The sequence below is a fragment of the Hippocampus bargibanti genome, linkage group LG04 (genome assembly GCF_051943395.1).
Source record: "Hippocampus bargibanti isolate YZ-2025 linkage group LG04, ASM5194339v1, whole genome shotgun sequence".
NCBI lineage: Eukaryota > Metazoa > Chordata > Actinopteri > Syngnathiformes > Syngnathidae > Hippocampus > Hippocampus bargibanti.
The window spans coordinates 11,932,738-11,951,985 of NC_142737.1; the positions used below are offsets into that span (position 1 = coordinate 11,932,738).

At 40.2% G+C, this 19,248-nt stretch overlaps 1 protein-coding gene across 1 annotated transcript in view; it reads right to left on the reverse strand.

The window, feature by feature from the left end:
* Positions 1-4,094: 4,094 nt before the first annotated feature.
* adamts12 (ADAM metallopeptidase with thrombospondin type 1 motif, 12) overlaps positions 4,095-19,248 on the reverse strand; it is a 48,342-nt gene continuing 33,188 nt past the window's right edge. The window contains exons 19-26 of the mRNA XM_088994047.1: positions 18,292-18,418; positions 18,013-18,223; positions 15,998-16,978; positions 10,292-10,444; positions 9,794-9,970; positions 9,569-9,715; positions 7,262-7,415; positions 4,095-7,200 (exon numbers count right to left, since the gene is read on the reverse strand). Of these exons, the coding sequence (XP_088850173.1) occupies positions 7,085-7,200; positions 7,262-7,415; positions 9,569-9,715; positions 9,794-9,970; positions 10,292-10,444; positions 15,998-16,978; positions 18,013-18,223; positions 18,292-18,418 (2,066 nt within the window). The 3' untranslated portion in view covers positions 4,095-7,084. The remainder of the gene's footprint in view (positions 7,201-7,261; positions 7,416-9,568; positions 9,716-9,793; positions 9,971-10,291; positions 10,445-15,997; positions 16,979-18,012; positions 18,224-18,291; positions 18,419-19,248) is intronic.

Sequence of the window (19,248 nt, forward strand, 5' to 3'; positions counted from 1 at the left end):
ATAATAATACAACAGCATTCTTTGAAAGATAACAATTCAGAAAAACTGACACATCTGCTTCAAAACAAACTGAACTTTTTTTTATACATTTAGAAGGAAATAAGAACAATCTAAAATGAAAAATTAAATTATTATAGCTCTGACGATCACGAGAAGTGCAACAGTATGGCAAGAGTGTCCATTAAATTTGTTGGTCTGAGTACTTTAAAGGACAACTGACATCTCCGGACAAGTTGTGTCCATAATTTGTAAAATGGCTTCAAATGACTTCTACTAAGCGTATTTTACAAAGATTCCACCGCATATAGCTATATTTTACGTTTTAAGACTTGCGCTGAATATTCCGGAAGTCTTGTTTTTGAGTTGGTGACGAGTCCGGACGTGACGTCACTGAAGGAACGCCCCTGACCGAAAAAAGGACACATTGTAGCAGCCCTTCCATCACGTCAATGCTTGTTTGGTCTGAAAACCTCGTGTTGCACCAGAAAGAGCCAGAAGAGGGCATCCAAGCTCCATGGAAGGAATTTATCAGCCTGTGGAAACGGGCTGATTCATTCCTCACAGGAGCTCGGTGGCCATTTCCTGCCTCTTTTTGGGTGAGACATTTCCCCCCAATGTTGCCTCAAAATGGCATGGGCTAAATTCTTTAATCGATTGCAAACATGTATGCTTTCCTCTTCAGAACTATTTGAATGATATTCATAACTGGATGTGTCACAAGAAAGCATATTCTCCGAATCTGAACCCATTGTTTTGATTCTCCAACAATGCAAGACGTCTTGGCGTGACATCACGAACTGGGGGCGGGACTTTCTGAAAATGCCCAATTCGCAGCTCAATTTTTTTCAGATTTTGGACATTTTAAGTCATTTTTATTGGTGTTGTGCATTTGAATAAAAATATCATACTGCGCGTTTTGGGTATTTTAGATGCTATAAAACGTTTTTCTGATGTCAGTTAGGAAACAAAAAATTTACGGCGGTTGTCCTTTAAGCAGTACTCAACTAAATCTGAGTTTCATAAAGTTTGGTAACCCCTGATTTAGTGGCTACACCACAACACAGTTATACCCCAACACCCCCCAACTAATATGTACCATGTGGTACCCTGGCGATTTCATCATTATCATTTTTATAGCTAGTTTTGAACACAAGTCAAGGAATAATTGTGGGAAACTTTCACTGGTCATATAAAATGAACTGGAGTAACGTCAAAATCGACTCTATTTGTAGTTGGGTACTTACTATAACTAGCGTTGAGCAGCTAGCTGTTAGCAGTTAGTTTACATTCAAATTCTTCCATTAGCAATGGCTGTTAACCTCATATCATCTTGGGAAGTTCACCATTCTGCTTTCTCAACATTTTGCTGATCACTGTTGAGATGGTTGACGATTAAGTGCAAGCTACTCCTCCGCAAATAACTGCGCTTCAGAGCTAGCATACCATTTGGATGCCATTTTGAGGCATTATAGAAACAGCACAAAAATAATCCAATATGAGTTTTTTGGGGGGAAATGTCGCTTATTTAGTTGGCAATTGCGGATGAAGATACAAGAAAATTATTTTCCTCACATAACTTTGCTGCAGTGAATCAGGAATTTATCCAATTCAAAACGAATAAAGGATATCTAATCTCTTAGCCAACGCAAGCTACTCGTCCGCAAATAACTGCGCTTCAGAGATAGCATAGCATTTGGACGCCATTTTGACGCATTATAGAAACAGCAAAAAAATAATCCAATATGTGTTTTTAGGGGGAAATGTTGCTCATTTAGTTAGCAATTGCGGTTGAAGATACAATAAGATAATTATTTTGCTCTCATAACTTTGCTGCCGTAAATTAGGAATTTATCCAATGTGAGATAAATAAAAGATATCTCATCTCATAAGTTTATACGTACCAAGGCCTTGTTATTTTTTTCTTATATGTAAATATTTAATGTGTCACTAGCCGTTGTGTTATGTTGTTGGGGTGTCTGGTAACTTCCAAGGTTACAATTTCCTGCCTTACAACAATCAATTAATGTTTGTCACGTTATCTGGGCAGTTTTACGTCACAGCACCCTGCTGAGTGTCAGTTTCCACAGGACCAAGGAATTTATTTACAGGTCAAACACTGGATCAAGTCATTGGTGCTTGAGCTTCATCTGGCTAGTGTAGCAATTTGGGCTATCGTTGTAGTGTTATCTTATTTTTACAAAGTCTGCCAATACACAAAATTCGAAAGTCATGCGATTCATTTCAATAGCACAATTTGCGTACTAATATAATTTTGATTCTCTTTACAATGTTGAAAAAGTTTTATGACAGTGGATTTTGAGTTTTCAGTTGTCTAGCATCATAAAAAAACTCTGATTTTCAGTTTTTGAACAATCGAACATTCGACAATGACCTGTTCATCATTTAGTCAGGTAAGTACTATGTAACTTGATACTGGATTAGCCAAGATATGATTTAAAGTCATGCACTGCATTAACAGGAAGTATATCACAGTATAATGCAAAGTTCACTTGTTCTTGTTTCATGATGTGCATTTACTGGAATTTATGAAAAGTAAGGTCTACCTTATGGAAAAACAAAAGATATATGTGCACATTTTGTAACTTTCATCTTTGTGATGCAAAATAAGCTGGCAGCTGGTGAAAGGAACTGAATTGAACCGATGCAGGAACTTTTCTAAAGCAGTGTAGGGATAAATTGTGGTTGACATTATTATGGCATTCTTAAATTTACGACACTGACGTCAACATAATATATGGCCGTATGGATACGGCAAGTGTGTGGAAATGTTTTACCAAAAATGAGATCCATAGCATGTCTGTCCTTAGACAAAGGTTAGATGTATTCATCCATGAATTTTTGAATTTGCTTATCCTCACAAGGAAACCGATCCCGGCCGTCTTCGGGCAATAGGTGGAGGACACCCTGAACTGGTTGCCAGCCGAGCATTGCGCACACAGATGAACAACCATCCACGCTCATAATCACCTCGGGAAAATTTTGTGTTCAATCAGCCTTCCATGTCTGCTTTTGGAATGTGGAACGGAACCCGGAGTACCCGAAAAAAAACCCACACAGACACAGAAAACATGCAAACTCCACACAGAAAGGCCAAAGCTGGACTCAAACCCAGTACTGTGAGCTCAATACGCTAACCACTGGCCTACCAGATCTGTATATTCCAATACAATAACATTTTGCAAATTTCCCCATTGTGGGAATATTAACTCATTCCAAAATGTATTTGGGAATTGGAAGTATGACGTAGAGCGCGCCATTCCTGAATTTGGGTTTTGTTTTTTCTTGTTTGGGTGTCCATAAAGCGCTGGCCATGGCCTCTGGCAATTTTTTTCCCTTCCATAAGGGGGCAACTTTTTTTCCCATGTTAGTGCTGTGTTCCAGCTTCAGCTGCTGGTAAAGTGATATATAAACCAATATGGATGTATAGCATTGTATTTGGACAGCCGACCTCATTTCAAGCTCATATAACTCCAGACCTATATAATTTAGGAATAAACTCTTTCTTTCTGAAAGGAGCTAGTCGAAGGTTTCTTACGCATCATTGAATGTTTATGTAGTCCTCAAACTCAATATTCGGTGGCTCCTGGAATTCGAGTGACAATGACAAAAACCCTGGCACTGGGGTAGACACATTTGTGCACATCGTCTGGCACAGGATGAGTTAAAGACATTTTTTTTATTATTCTTTTGTTTTTCAACACTTATTGCGCAATCACAATCGGATGATGCATTACTTGGTTACAAGAGCTGCTGTTATGTGATGCAAATGAGTACTTGCTTCATCATGGTAACACGCAAACGCAATTGTACACGCGCACACGCACAGCCTTGCACACACAAACACAAAGTATTGTGTTTCTCCTTCCATTATTGCTGACTAAATCTTGGTGTCTGGCTTGAATGACAGCAGTTGGGTCCTGTAATCTGGCGCAGAGGAAGCGGGAAGGAGAAAAGTGGGCCAGATGAAACCCCATCCCCGAATTTGAGCTCACTGCTGCTCCGGCTGTTGTTACACATACCGCAGCATATCAGGCAACAAAATGCCTTCCAAGTCACAGACGACAAAAAGCACCTGAAGTCTTTAATGGTCACATTTATTGCTGTGGAACCAACTGCCATGACATTAGTATGTACACGATCATACAAACAAAAACAAAGCCATGCTTGGAGGGACCTGAGAGGGATGACCCGCAACGCCTCTTTTGTCATTGGTCAATTTCACGCCAGAGGAGAACCTCAGTTCTGCAGGTCACTTAACAAGAAGTGCAGTTGAACCACCCCCAACCCCTCACATACAGTGCCAACCCACACACAATCATACTAAATGAGCCCATTGTCACTATTAACAATATAAAAAAAAAGTTACAAATATCATAATGTACATTTTTGCTCGTACAGTGATACCTCGGTTTACGAACCCCTTGGTTTACGACCTTTTCGGATTACGAACGTTAAATTTCTGAAAATTTTACCTTGGCATACGAACTGTATTTCGGGATACACACAGAGCTGCCACAATGAGTGATGTGTCGTTCGTGAACGAGCCTGTTCTCCTAACAAGAAAATGGCAGACGACTGTTTTTGTCCTCTATTCCCCGCCCCCAGTCTTCGGTTAAAGCCACGTGATTGGTCAAGAACGCAGAAGTGAGGGGGGATGGAGTTTACAGATAGAGAGAGAGTAAAACCGTTCTCCAAAAAGAAAATGGTAGCCGACTGTTTTTGTCCTCTATTCCCCGCCCCCAGTCTTTGGTTAAAGCCACGTGATTGGTCAAGAACTCAGCAGTGAGGGAAGGTGGTTTAAACATTAACAGTGAGAGTTTCAACTTTGATAGTTCAAAGGTAGAGTGTAGACTGCAAGGTTAAAATATGCCATCAATCAGGCTCCACAAACAACCCGCACAAGCCATCTGTACACTTGATGCAAAAAGCTATCAACACAGCCAAACAGAACACAATTGACGAGGAACGAGATAAAATGCTCGCAGAGAAAGCTCCTACAAAGGATCATTCCTCAAGATGGTGAAAGAAGAAGGTTACCCTCATCAAGTGTTTAATGCTGATGAAACCGGCCATCAATGACCATCACAAAGGTAAATAAAACGACCTTATCATACAGTACAGTTCAGTTCTTTAATTATAAGACCATAGCACATTTATTATACATAAAATAAGGTATATTTTGTGTAGTTTTAAGGCTTAGCAAATTAGAAAGTAGAAAATTATGTTTTATGGGGACCTGGGGATGGATTATTCTCATTTTAATGTTTTTTCTATGGGAAATTAATTTTTGTGATACGCACTTTTCGCCACTCTGTCTGGGAACCATTTAAGTTTGTAAGCCAAGGTATCACTGTACCAGTTTCAAATATAAAATGTCTTTTGTATTTCAGACCAAGCATTTAAAAGTAGCTCTATATCAGTTAATTTATCAGCAAGTCAAAGTCGAAATGCAGCTCCTGCATTCCTTGATGAATTGGTCAAAATATGTCCCGTTTTTTTGTGTGTACACCATACACGAGATCAACCGCCACACATGCTTGTTATTTTGTCAATTTGCCATTCAGAAATTGGTGAGGGTGTTAACTCATTCGCTGCCATTTTTTTCAGGAATTGAAAAGTGCTTTGTTACAGCTTCAGCTATTGTTAAGGTGCTAAATAAATCAATATGTATGTATTGTATTATGGACTGCCGCCCTCATTTCAAGCTCGCATAACTCCAGAACCATATAACTTAGGAATTTTTTTTTTTTTTCTGATGTAAGAAGAGAGTCTAAGGTTTTTAATACTGTATTGAACGTTTCTGTGCAGTAGTCCTAAAACTCAATATTCTGTGGGTCCTGGAATTTGAGTGTTAATGACAAAAATCCTGGCACTGGAGTGGACACATTTTTGCTCATCGTCTGGCAGTGGATGAGTTAAACATTTCAATATATGTAGCCCGATTTAAACAATAAAATTTGCATGATTTTGTATGCTGAATTAAAATAACATCAATGAATGTTCATGTGTGGGAACGAGAGGCATGGATTAGTGAAGCTTTATTATTTCAATTTTCTGATCAATTTTAACATTTTAAACCACCCCACCGAGCTCACCTCAGTTAGCATTCCGATTTACATGATTTCTTATGGGAATTTTGATTCCATATCCATTCAAACTGAACGTCAGCTTATGGTGTTGGACTTTAACGGACAACCGACGTCACTTTTTTGTTTTTTAACTGACACTAGAAAAACGTTTTATAGCATCTAAAATACCCAAAACACGCAGTATGATATTTTTAGTCAAATGCAAAACACCAATAAAAATGACTTAAAGTGTCCAAAATCTGCAAAAAATTGAGCTGCGAATTGGGCATTTTCAGAAAGTCCCGCCCCCAGTTCGCGACGTCACGCCAAGACGTCTTGCATTGCTGGAGAATAAAAACAATGGCTTCAGATTCGGATAATATGCTTTCTTGTTACACATCCAGTTATGAATATGATTCAAATAGTTCTGAAGAGGAAAGCATACATGTTTGCAATCGATTAAAGAATTTATTGCGTGTCATTTTGAGGCAAACGGGCGGGGGCAATGTCTCACCCAAAAAGAGGCAATAAAATGGCAGTGAGGAATGAATCAGCCCGTTTCCACAGGCTGATACATTCCTTCCATGGAGCTTGACTCCCTCTGCTGGCGGCTTTTGGATGTAACACAAGGGTTTCAAAAAAACAGTACAGCAAAATACATTGACGTGATGGACAGACACTACAATGCGTCTTTTTTACGGTCAGGAGGCGGTCCTTTTCTGACGTCACGTGAGGACTCGTCACCAATTCAAAAACAAGACTTCCTGAATGTTCAGAGCGAGTCTTAAAACGTAAAATATAGCTATATGCGGTGGAATCTTATTAAAATACGCCCAGTAGAAGTCATTTGAAGCCATTTTACAAATTATGGACACAACTTGTCCGGAGACGTCGGTTGTCCTTTAAAGGTGCAGGTGGATTTCAAATGTTCAATGTTACTTGCTGCTGACCAGTTTCATGTATAGTCCAGTAAGGGAGGTCCAGCAAGAGAGGGTTTATGACCTGCAGGTGCTACAACACTGTTTTTGCACAGACCTGAGAGAACATCGGCCCAGCAGTTTCAGCTTGTCACAGAAGCGAGAGGACATTGTGTTCTTCTTGCACACTGGACCTAAAAAGAAACGAGGATTATTCACAGCCAAAAGTCGAGAAGAAAAAGTTGTGGAACAAACCTGTAGTAGTCCGACATTCTTGCATATTGCACTGCCTGAGTGCTTCTGGTTTGGATTGCTTCTCGCACAGATTGTCTGGCATGACTCCAGAATCCTCAACATTCACACAGATGACGTCACGTTGCTGCTGACCACCTCCGCAGCTCACGGAGCACTGTCAGAACATACTTTTTAGATTGGTAAATCTAACTTACACCCGCTACTTGAGTAAAAGCACAAATATTGACATAAAAATGTAAAAAGGATTTAAGGCTGAAATGTACTTTCAGTGCAAAAGTAGAAAAGTAGACGCGCCTTATATATATGGATCAATATTCTGATTTCTTGGACGTCATATTTAAAATTTTCTGTAATGCACTGTTACAGTCGCAGCAGTTGAGAAATCTCTATATAAATAAAGCTGTATTGTATTGTATTCTCTTTAGCACATCAACATCTAGTGCAGGGGTGTCCAAAGTCGGTCCTCGAGGGCCGCCGTCCTGCCTGTTTTCCAGCTCTCCCAGGAGCAACGCACCTGATTCAAATCATCAGGACCATTTTGATGCTGCTTCAGAGCTGGCTGATGAGCTGATCATTTGAATCAGGTGTGTTGCTCCTGGGAGAGCTGGAAAACAGGCAGGACAGCGGCCCTCGAGGACTGACTTTGGACACCCCTGATCTAGTGGATGCATAATGCAACTGCAGTCACTATCGTAGCTTCTATTCTATGTGCCTGATAACATGGTGTGCCCTATAGATGAAAATTGTTTTGAAATGGGCCATTTGTTAAATATGCGGCGTATACGCAGACGTGTGGAACATATGTTACCCTCTCTTATTATTTACATCGTACTCAAAGACCAAGGGAAAGAAAAAAAAACATTGCAACTTGTTTAAAAAGTGCTGGCTAGGCTTTTATGCTATAAAAAAATAACTTGATGATACCTTTGTTAGCATTGTGGTTGTCTAACAAATAAAATTGTTAGCTAGCTTACAGGTAACTAAAAAAAAAGAACCTCCTGACTTGTATATTTATATTTGTGGGACTGCTGGGGTTATTTCTGTCGAAAGCTTGAAAAGAGACGTTTAATGGTTTCCTATGGGAAACCATTAAAAAACACAAAAAAACAAAAACAAAACTCAACTTTAGTAAAGTAAAAACAGAAATACGTTAACCAAGAATTTCTACTTTCTTACTTCATATAACTGCTGGTTGTTCAAGGGTGTCAAAGTCATTTTTTTACAAATGCTGCCCCCTCGTGGAAGTGAAAAAACATTGACAGAGGTCTGACCAGCGCTTTATTGGCACCCAAGCATGAAAAAACAAAACCTGAACAAATTTGGGAGTGGCGCTCTGTCATATTTTCAATGGCAGTGAATAAGTTAATAAATAATAATAATAATAATAATAATAATAATAATAATAATAATAATAATAATAATAATAATAATAATAATAATAATAATACATTTCATTTATAAGCGCCTTTCAAAACGCTCAAGGTAACTTTACAGTCACAGGATAAGTTTTTCTATGGGTGAGCAGCGTTCACTCAACCCAGAAGTAACTCAAATCGATAGAAAGCTAGCTAATATATAGGTAATATCTAGCCAGCTAGATAGCGAGGCAAATAGATAGCCAATAGCTAGCTAGATAGCTAATATATAGCTAGCGAGATAGCCAGCTAATAGATAGCAAATGGCTAGCTAGCCAGGTAACTAGCGAGATAGCCAGATAGCGATCTAGCTAGACAGCTCAATAGCCATATAAATCAAAAGACGAGAGTAAAAAAGAAATAACAATAAAGTCATTGGCGGGCTATAAAAGCTTATATGTTATGCATCAAAATAAAAGTATAGCAATTCTTGATGTTTTCGTTGTTTAGAGAGTGGTTTGAATTTCTGTCAGGCATTAAAACAACAATAACATCCAAATTGGCTGAGCTCTTATTTTGAAATCCTGACTCGTCTTCTTAATTACTCTGACAGAATGATATTTTTAAAAATGTGATTATCTTCTTTTGCTTTCGGCTTAAACGTGACAATCAAAGATACTAAACGTGGCTTTTTTTAGCATTTCAAGGTAATATGATACTAATTGCGGCATGCGGGATGACTAGTTTTCAAATTTGAAGTAAAAAATAATGACTTTTGTTATTGTGGTTTAAATTGGACAATTCTAATTTTGGTTCGGACTTTAGTAGGCATCATGGCACTTGACATGCTTGATTTGCATTCGTGGACCGAATAAAATGATATGCCGGGCCATATTTGGCCCCCGGGCCTTGACTTTGACACCAGTGTTGTAGTTGATCATCTATCACAAACCTGCTCCCACTCCTCTGCCGTCCAGTTGGTGCAAGGTTTCAAGCTGCATGCCTCTGTGCTGTTTGGCCTCGGCGTAGCACCGCAACCTTGAGGCACTGGACAGTACACCAACCGTTCACGTATTCCTTCACCACAGCTTCCAGAGCACTAAGGTAGAGCGATATATTCATGACGTTTTAAATCGAGCAAGCGACTCCAACGAGTGATACAGCAAAAAACACATACGGGTCCCCATGGTGACACCCTCCAGTCCACACAGGCCTTGTGGGGACATGTCAAAGTAGTGACAGGTTTGCTTGACACCGCCTGACAATGGAACGGCCTAAGAGGACGCTGATTCTGGGAATCAACACATTGGACATCCCGGTACCGCTTTGCCACCACTGCACAGTTATCTGGACACTGTGGACAACACAATGCAGTAATACCTTGGCTTATGAACTTAATTGGTTCACAGACAGAGTCAGGTGAAAAGTGTGTATCCCAAAAATTAATTTCCCATAGGAAACCATTAAAATGAGAATAATCCGTTCCCAGGTCCCCATAAAACATAATTTTCTACTTTCTAATTTTCTAAGCCGTACGTCTACACAAAATATACCTTATTTTATGTATAGTATTGATTGATGGGATATTTTAACCTTGCAGTGTACACTCTGCCTTGTAACTATCAAAGTTGAAACTCTCTCACTGTCGACTGCATGTCTCTTCAATGGTTGTTACCTTGCTCCAGCTGCTACTTTGCCAGGTTGCACACGGCTGAAGATGACAAGTGCGAGCAGGCTCAGGTTTCTTGGTGCCAGCACAGTCTTCGTCCTTTTGGGAACTGCATGTGACCTTTCTCCATATTGCACCAATTCCACATGTGGTTGAGCACTGGAGTGGGAGAAGAAGTCTCATCAGTGAATGCTTTTGAAAAGTATTTGGTAAATGAAGAAAAACACAATTATCAGCCATTTTTTCTCTCCACCTTTCATAGTGTAATTAGAGGAGTGGTTCTGAAACTAGGGACCCTAAGAGGTCTATCAGAATCGAAAACCCTTTAATAGTCCCACAATGGGGAAATTTGTCTATGTGCCATAATTTGGATTGTGCCCTATATATACTGTACATATATGGTCATATTCCGACAATTTTTCTAGGTAGTGGGCAACTTGTAAAATCCTATGGCAGTGGTGTGTAAAATTTTTGCAAAGGGGGCCAGATTTGGTGTTTTAAAAGTATAGTGGGGGGGGGGGGGTCAACCTTGGCGGACATTCTTTACATCCAACAGCAATTAATTTAAAGAATTTCAGCGAGCCATTCTGTGTGAAACGTTTTTGTTTTTTATTTCAGCAATCTTAAGCATGTATTTGGTTCATTTGAGACATGCGTATCAAAATTGAATTGACATTGAAAATTGAAATAGATTATTCGCTTAACTTCACTTTTTTTAACACTCTCCGTTTTGTAAGAGTTGAACGGTATTTTTTGTTGATTGTCGCCATTTTAGATTTTTTTTATTGTAGAAAAATCACAATTTTAGAAAATTGGAGGGCTAATTCAGCCAATTACACATACAGTATACTGATTTGCTTTTCCTGAGTCTGTAGATGGCAGCACTTAGCACCACAGGTAACAGCGCGACTACCCAATGTATTATCGGATTTTCCGGTGTATAAGCAGTGTCTGAAGCTCATGACAAAAAATTAGCAGACATGAGGGCAGACAACTCTGAAAAGTTGCCTTCCCCATTTTCAAAACTTGAAACACAAGAAGACGACTAATCGAAAAAAAAAGGAAAAAAAAACATTGTTGCGAAGTATAAAGGATTTTTTTAAATTAAGGAAGTACCTCCCACAAATGCTCCCTTGCTTAATTTATAGTAAATATCCCTTGCTGAAGATTTTGCTCCAGTTGTCGTTTGTCATGGTGCACAATGCAATGTTTGCGTTGTTGTCTCCTAAAAGCCACGTGGACTCCTTTTTCTAAGTGCCTTTCATAACTCTCAAGTACGAAACAGTCTTCTAATTGGCTGCCGTGCCGAGTATGCAAAATGCCACGTTCGTTTGGCAATTTGTTTCGTGCTTCGGACTATACCGTGACTGTAAAGTGTACTTGAGAATCTTGAAAGGCGCTTAGAAAGAGGAGTCCACATGGTTGTAGCGGTTTGCTCGTAGCTTTTGCTTTATTGAATAAAACAAACGTTTTGATTTGAAAATAATCTTTTTTTTTCCTTGAAGAAGTTGTCGGCCACCCGGGCTGAGACATTTTGAAAGTTGTATGCCCGACGTAAAAGTTGTAAGTCTCGGGCCTCCGGGCAGACGTTATTTCAAACACTGGTATAAGACGCACCAAAAAGCCTTAATTTTCTTCGAAAGATGACCCTGTACCTTATACGCAGATGCGCCTTATATGTGAAAGAATATTGAGCCACAACAAGTCTCACAACTACTGTCAGCACCCACCGAGTCCATTACCCTCCTGTAGAAAAGTAGTGCGGAACCCCAGCCTCAACTGTAGCGCCTTATAATGTGGTGTGCCTTGTATTTGGAAAACTTTTTTTAAATGGCATGTATGTACTCTTTGTACAAATGTATGTACTGTTTTAACAATTACTTTTCATTTTTGAAGGTGCGCCTTATACTCCAGTGCGCCTTATACACTGGAAAATACGGTCCTAATTTGCTGTTCCTAATTGAGCCTCTAGATCAGACATGGGCAAACTACGGCCCGCGGGCCACATACGGCCCGTTAGGCTTTTTAATTCGGCCCGCCGAACTTTCCCAAATTATAGTACAAAGAGTGTCTAAAACTCATGACAAAAAGTGAGCGAACAACAGGGCAGATAACTGAAAAGTTGCCTGGCCCATTTTTCGCAACTTGAAGCACAATGAGACAAGAAATCACATTAAAAAACATTGTCCTAAAGTAAAAAGTTTTTTAAAATCAAGAATGTACCTACTAGAAATGCTACCTTGCTTAATTTACGGGAAATGTGCATGGCTGCATGGCTGTAGATTTTGCTGTAGTAGTCGACTGTTTGCATTGTTTCTACGAGCCACTAAGCCCCTTTCAGAAGTCTCACGTACACTTTACAGTCACGGTTTAATGTAAATTTACGTTTTGTAGCGTCACATATGTTGTTAGCTTCTTTTGAATCTTTCTTCTGGGCTGAGGTTCTGTGCATCTATTTTGGAAAACGACATGCAATTGCATGACTTTATAACGCTTGCGAAAGTCCGGAAGAAAGAAGCAGGCTTCTGATTGGCTGCCGTGCCGAGTATGCAAATTTCAACTGCAGGTAGCCTATGTCTGTGTGCTCGGCGACGGTACACGTGTATTGTTTGTGCGTGAGGGCGAGGGCGTCAGTGGAGAGTTTGTTGAGCGCGCCGTCAGGACTAACCATCTATGATTTGGCGGAATTTAACACAAGTAGGTATTATTGAGCCTGAATATTTCGTTGTGTAATAATATGTTTTGAATGTTGAAAGTGATTCCATTTTTCAATAAATGTTGATTTCTTTAACTTTGCCCCTTCGATGGAAACTATTTAAAAACAGACGCAATATTGATAAATCACAGTGCATATGTTATTTTAATCTATTTCCCTTTCCTCCTCCAAGTATCTGCGAAATAGTATGTAAACCCCATATTCCTTGAGCCAAATTTATTAATTGATCAGGGATATTTTTCACATTTGAAAGACAGTTAATAAATTGGGTTGTAGTGTTCTTACTGTGCTATGAGGTTTGTACATACTACATTTAAAGGACAACCGGCACCATTTTTTGTTTTTGTTTCCCACTGACATCAGAAAAACGTTTTATAGCATCTAAGATACCCAAATAAGGCAGGCTGATATTTTTACTTAAATGAAAAACACCAATAAAAATGACTTCAAAATGAATCCGGAAATAGTCAGTTTCAGAAGGTCACGCCCCCCTGTTCGTGACGTCACGCCAATACGTCTTGCCTTGCTCAAGAATCAAAACAATGGCTTCAGATTCGGAGAAGATGTTTTCTTGTTACTCATCCAGTTATGAATATGATTCAAATAGTTCTGAAGAGGAAAGCATAAATGTTTGCAATTGATTCAAGGAGTCCTCCCATATCAATTCGAGCCGCCAATGAGAGCAATGTAGCACCCAGAAAATGCAGAAGATTGCGCCCAAGCTCCATTGGAAATTGGCTGATTTGTCAGCTGGGAATTTGTGTCAGCGAATATCAAATAGTTGTCTTGGTTCAACACACAACGATTCACCATCGCGTTATTTATGTGTTTTCCTTCTAATTTTGCCATCAACACGAAGTTTTCAGACCAAACAAAGTACCCAAAATGCATTGTATGTCGCTTTCTCAGTCAGGGGCGGAGCAAACGTGACGTCACATGGAGATCATCATCAACTCGAAAACAAGAATTCATGAATATTCAGCGCAAGTCTTAAAACGTAAACTATAGCTATATGCTGTGGATTTATCAGCCTGTGGAAACGGGCTGATTCATTCCTCACAACAGCGGTGGCCATTTTTGGGTGAGACATTCACCCCCGCCCGTTTGCCTCAAAAACACGGAATCTTTGTAAAATACGCTCAGTTTTCAGTCATTTGAAGTGATTTTATAAATTATGGACATAACTTGCTCCTGGCCCGGCCCCTCTGTCAAATTTTAGAACCCAATGCGGCCCGCGAGTCAAAAAGTTTGCCCACCCCTGCTCTAGATGACAGCACACGCAGGTACCAGCGCTCCTGCCCAATCTATTAATTCTATGTTATTGATTTTATGACAGAGACTGCGTGCCAGATGAAAATTGACCTTCGACCGCATTTGACCCCCGGGCTGGACTTTGGACATGTCTGTATTATGGCATTTAGCGGAGCACATGGTTGTTAGATTTCTATCAGCAGAATTTTCCATTGCACAGGCTCAGTGCAGCTTGGCTGTTCTCAGCTTTGTGGCAGTTAGTTTTCCACAAAATATTATCTCATAAAACTGCAGAAAGTTTCTTGCTCTGAACGCATCAGTTGGAACAAGACATGCCAATAAAAATAAAACAACAATGGAGGAGAATGAGAGTTTGGCAAATTTACAATCAGAATCCAAGGGGAGATTTAGTGCGGCGAGAAAATGGGCCACATCGAGAACGGGGAGAAGGGATTTGCGCATTTGCTATTAGGCTAAACTAACGTTACTATGTTTTGATTTTGGCCATTGTTGGTTTCAGATTGTACTAGAAAGTACAATGGCTGGCAAAAAGGACAACTCAAATTCATACATTCACTCCTACTGCAACAACAAGAAAAAAAAGTAATCATCCTTTTCTGCTTTACTGCTAAAGATGAAGAAACACATTTTATGACCCTGCAAACAAATTTGCTTTAATATGATAATAAAGAATAAAACCAATATCATAAAAAATGATATTGATTGCTTGCGGTCAGCATGATCACATGTGTCGTGAACTCATTCATTGCCATTCCCGAATTTATTCGGGAATTGAAAAGTGTGTGCATTCCTGAATTTGTTCGGGCTTTGTTTTTTTTCTTGCAGGGTGGTGCCAGTAAAGCACTGGTCGGACCTCTGGCATATGTTTTTTCCTCCCACGAGGGGGAAGCATTCGCCTTTTGTACAACCGCCGCCCATTTCAAGCTCAGATAACGCCAGACAAATAAAATTAACCATTTTTTTCTGGTGAAAGAAGAGAGTCCATAAAAACTCCTAGGAAACAAACGTTTTAAAGAAGCAAGAATCTCTGAAAATTAGGCACAGGTTGTTTAAGCGCTACATAACCCAATATGTTTCAGTATGTTTTGCATTGTATTTTCGACAGCCACCCCCATTTCAAGCTCGGATAACTCTAGCAATCATGTACGCTGAACTATTTTACATTTTATTTCTGAATCCTTTCATCATTTTTTTACACTCCATGAGTATATATATTTGGATCTTGATAATGTATTAACTCATTCACTGACATTCCTGAATTTGTTCGGGTTTTGTTTTTTCATGCTTGGGTGCCGATAAAGTACTGGCCATGGCCACTGGCAATGTTTTTTTTCTTTCTTTTCCACAAATGGGCAGCATTTCTCTTTTTCCATGTTAGCGCTTTGTTCCAGCTTCAGCTGTTGTAAAAGCTCTATATAAACCAATATGTATGTATTGCATTGTATTTTGGACAGCTGCCCTCATTTCAAGCTTATATATCTCCAGACCCATATAACTTCGGAATTAACTCTTTTCTTCTTATGAAGGAAGAGAGTCGAATGTTTCTTATGCTGCATTGAATGTTTATGACTCAATATTCTGTGGGTCCTGCAATTCCAGTGAAAATGACAAAAACCCTGGCACTGGAGTGAACACATTTTTGGACGTCTGGAAGAGAATGAGTTAAACGATTGGAACATTTTCAAAAATCTGATCATAGATGACAGCCCAAATTTTGTGCCTACCTCACTCCAGTTTCCTACAAGCCAGGACACATCCATGCTGATTGTCCCTGGTCGGGCCTGGGTGCTGGGTGGTGGATTCTGGGTCTTGGAGCGAGTACTTTTGGAACGGGTTGAGTTTTTTTTGGCAGTGATATTTTTCTTAGGGGTCACAGCAGGCTTCTTGGTTTTAATAACCTTTATTGTGGTCAGAGGCAACGATGCAGTGGCGAGCGGTACGGAGGGAGCTTGTGTTGTGTGGTAGCCAGTTTTGGGTGGAGCCAAACGCCGCTTCAACATGGGAGTAGTTAGAGGAATATTCTGCATCCGGACGCCGTATGGAGTGAAGTGAGGAGTGCTGTGATGACTGATCTCAGCAGTAGCATGTGGGGTGAAAGAGGAGGATGTGGCGGCTTCTGTGGTTGACTGCGAGCCAGGACCATTTGTTTGTAAAGTGGGTGTGATGATTACATACGGCAGTGGTGCGGTTGTTTTAAGAGTGTTTTTGAACCAAGTCGTACCCACGTCCAAATCGATGATCCCCTCCTCTTCTCGTGTCCTCTCGTCTGTGATGTAGTCATAACCAGGAATGTTTATCGTCACATCAGGTGTGCTTCCCTCCTCGCTGTCCACTCTCTCTTCTGATTCTGTCTTTTCTTGACTTGAATTTTCTCCATATTTCTTTGGATTCTCCACAATAATGACATCATGATGATCGAGGGATGGGATTTTAGGGGTGAATGATGTCGGACTCATAGTGGTGACCAAAGTACTTGTGGGAGACCCAATGGGAGGGGGAGTGCTACTGGGGTATCGTTTAGGTGGGTAAATGCGTCGGTATTTCGGAGGAGGCCCTGGTTGTCGCTGAAGACTCGAATTGGGGCAGCTCTGCAAACCGCACAGAGATCTGGTGCGCGGTTTGGTTGTGAGGTCGCACGTTGTTTTCGGTGTCAACGCACATGTCACATTGCGTGACCGGACACTTCCACCACATGTCACTGGACACTGCGGAGTAGACAGAGGACCAATTACCATAAGACAGGAGGACATTGGAACAGGGATGCATCTGGGAAATTTAAAAAAGGGGGCCAGTTGGCCCCGTTGTGTCTGAAAAGGGGGCCAAATTCTAAAATGGATGGGCCCAATTTAACTTGATTGCCGAAGTATACAAAACTGATTGAAATAAACCAAAATACATTCATCGGAGCACAATATTTCTAAATTGCAAATTCAAAAAACATTATTTGACTAAAATCTATTATTCTAATATATAAAATTTTAATTCAAGTCAAAGAATTTATTCATACATAAAATAAACAAGCTTTTTCTATTTTCTTTACTTACTACACAATCAATCCTGTGCTATTTTGATATTCTTCGGTATTACAGAGAAGACTAAGAGAACAAACTCCACACAATATTTTTTAACTACTTGCAATGAAGATTTCCAATGTGCTGCAACAGCTCTGAAATCATTCCCATTATCCACTCAATTCGAATCATTAACAGCAGTTTGCTGCAACGAATTGTCACTACCCCCCGCACATTTATTTGATTGTTTCTTCAAAAAACGAGAATATGTGTGTTTTCTGGCTAATTTTAATGTCTTTCAGAGTTTTACTCCTGTTCACACGCTCCATACTGCAACCTTCCGCCATGTTCGATGTACAGTAAATACTGTACATCACGGAATATAAACACGGAATACATACACGGAAAAGCCCGAAATATCGACTTTGGAACGCACCGAAACAAATGCTAGGTGATTATGGTTAGATATTGATAGGGCAAGATGGTAGATGACGACAGTTAAAACCTCTTAGGAAAATGAACATTTCTCAATTGCTGTTTCACTAAATTTGCTTCATTAGCTATCATGACAGAAGTATCTCATATGTGGCGGAGATCACTTGGCAATATGCGTGAATCGTAATTGACACGCCGGTGCTGGCGCAGTGGAGTTACTAAGTTGCGCCAGTGACTGTCAAAAAAAGCAGTGTGGCCCAGATGCATCCCAGTTGAAAGTGATAGACTCTTACTTCTTCCCAGACCCCAACAACCCAGTCCTGTCCGCAGGCTACATCTCTATTGCACGGCACAAGAGATTTGGGTTTAAGGAGCTGCTTGCACTCCATAGGATGAAGCACCCTCTCCTCACCAGAAACTGTGCGTACGCAAAGTACCGTACGCTTCCGCAAACCTTCCAATCCACAGGCGGCCGTGCACTGCTGCCAGCCTCCGACCCACCACCTGAAGAAGAAATGATTGAAAAGATGGAGGAAGGATGTCAACGTCCAGGTGGATTTGACGTGACCAACCTGGCGGGACAATCCATGTTCTTGCAATTGCGAATTCTGTCTTCTGGACGGATCTGCGGGTCACAGAGAGACTCGTCTACAACGCCGACATCCATTTCAAAGCAGCGTGCGGGCTGGTGCTGTACACCTATGAATCGCAGACAGGCAGACGAGAGGATAAGCCCATAAAAATAAATCACAATCTGCGTACTAAGATATAAAGAAAGTAGAACGAAAGCAAAAAGAGCACCAAGAGAGTGCATACCTACGCTAAAGCCCAGCACTGCATGAGTTTCTGGGATGCATGCCCGGATCTAAAATGACATGCACCGTAGATCCCCGAGCAGATATCAGATCTTGATCCAGATCTAATATCTGAGCTTCGGACTGTTTTTTCACTTGACCCCTTGTGGAGTCACATAGGGGATACCTGCGCTTTGAGTTTTACCGCTTGATACCCACATTTAAAGTAATACACACATGACCCAAAGATAAAACATCTTCCATATCAACTCATTCACTGCCAGACAATGTGCAATAATGTGTCCACTCCAGTGCCAGGGTTTTTGTCATTTTCACCCAAATTCCAAGACCCGCAAAATATTGAGATTTAGGACTACATAAAAAAATCAATGCAGTGTAAGAAACGTTAGATTCTCTTCATTGATGAGAAAAAAAGAGTTAATTCCTAAGTTATATGGGTCTGGAGTTATCGGAGCTTGAAATTGGGGCGGGTGTACAAAATACAATTACATTCATATTGATTTAGTGTATACGTATAGCGCTTTCACTAAGTGCCAGGGTTTTTGTCATCTTCACTCAAATTCCAGGACCCACCGAATATTGAGTTTTAGGAGTAGATAAACATTCAATACAGCGTTACTAAACTTTCTCTCTTCTTTCATGAGCAAAAAAATAGTTAATTCCTAAGTTATATGGGTCTGGAGTTATCAGAGCTTGAAATTGGGGTGTGTGTAC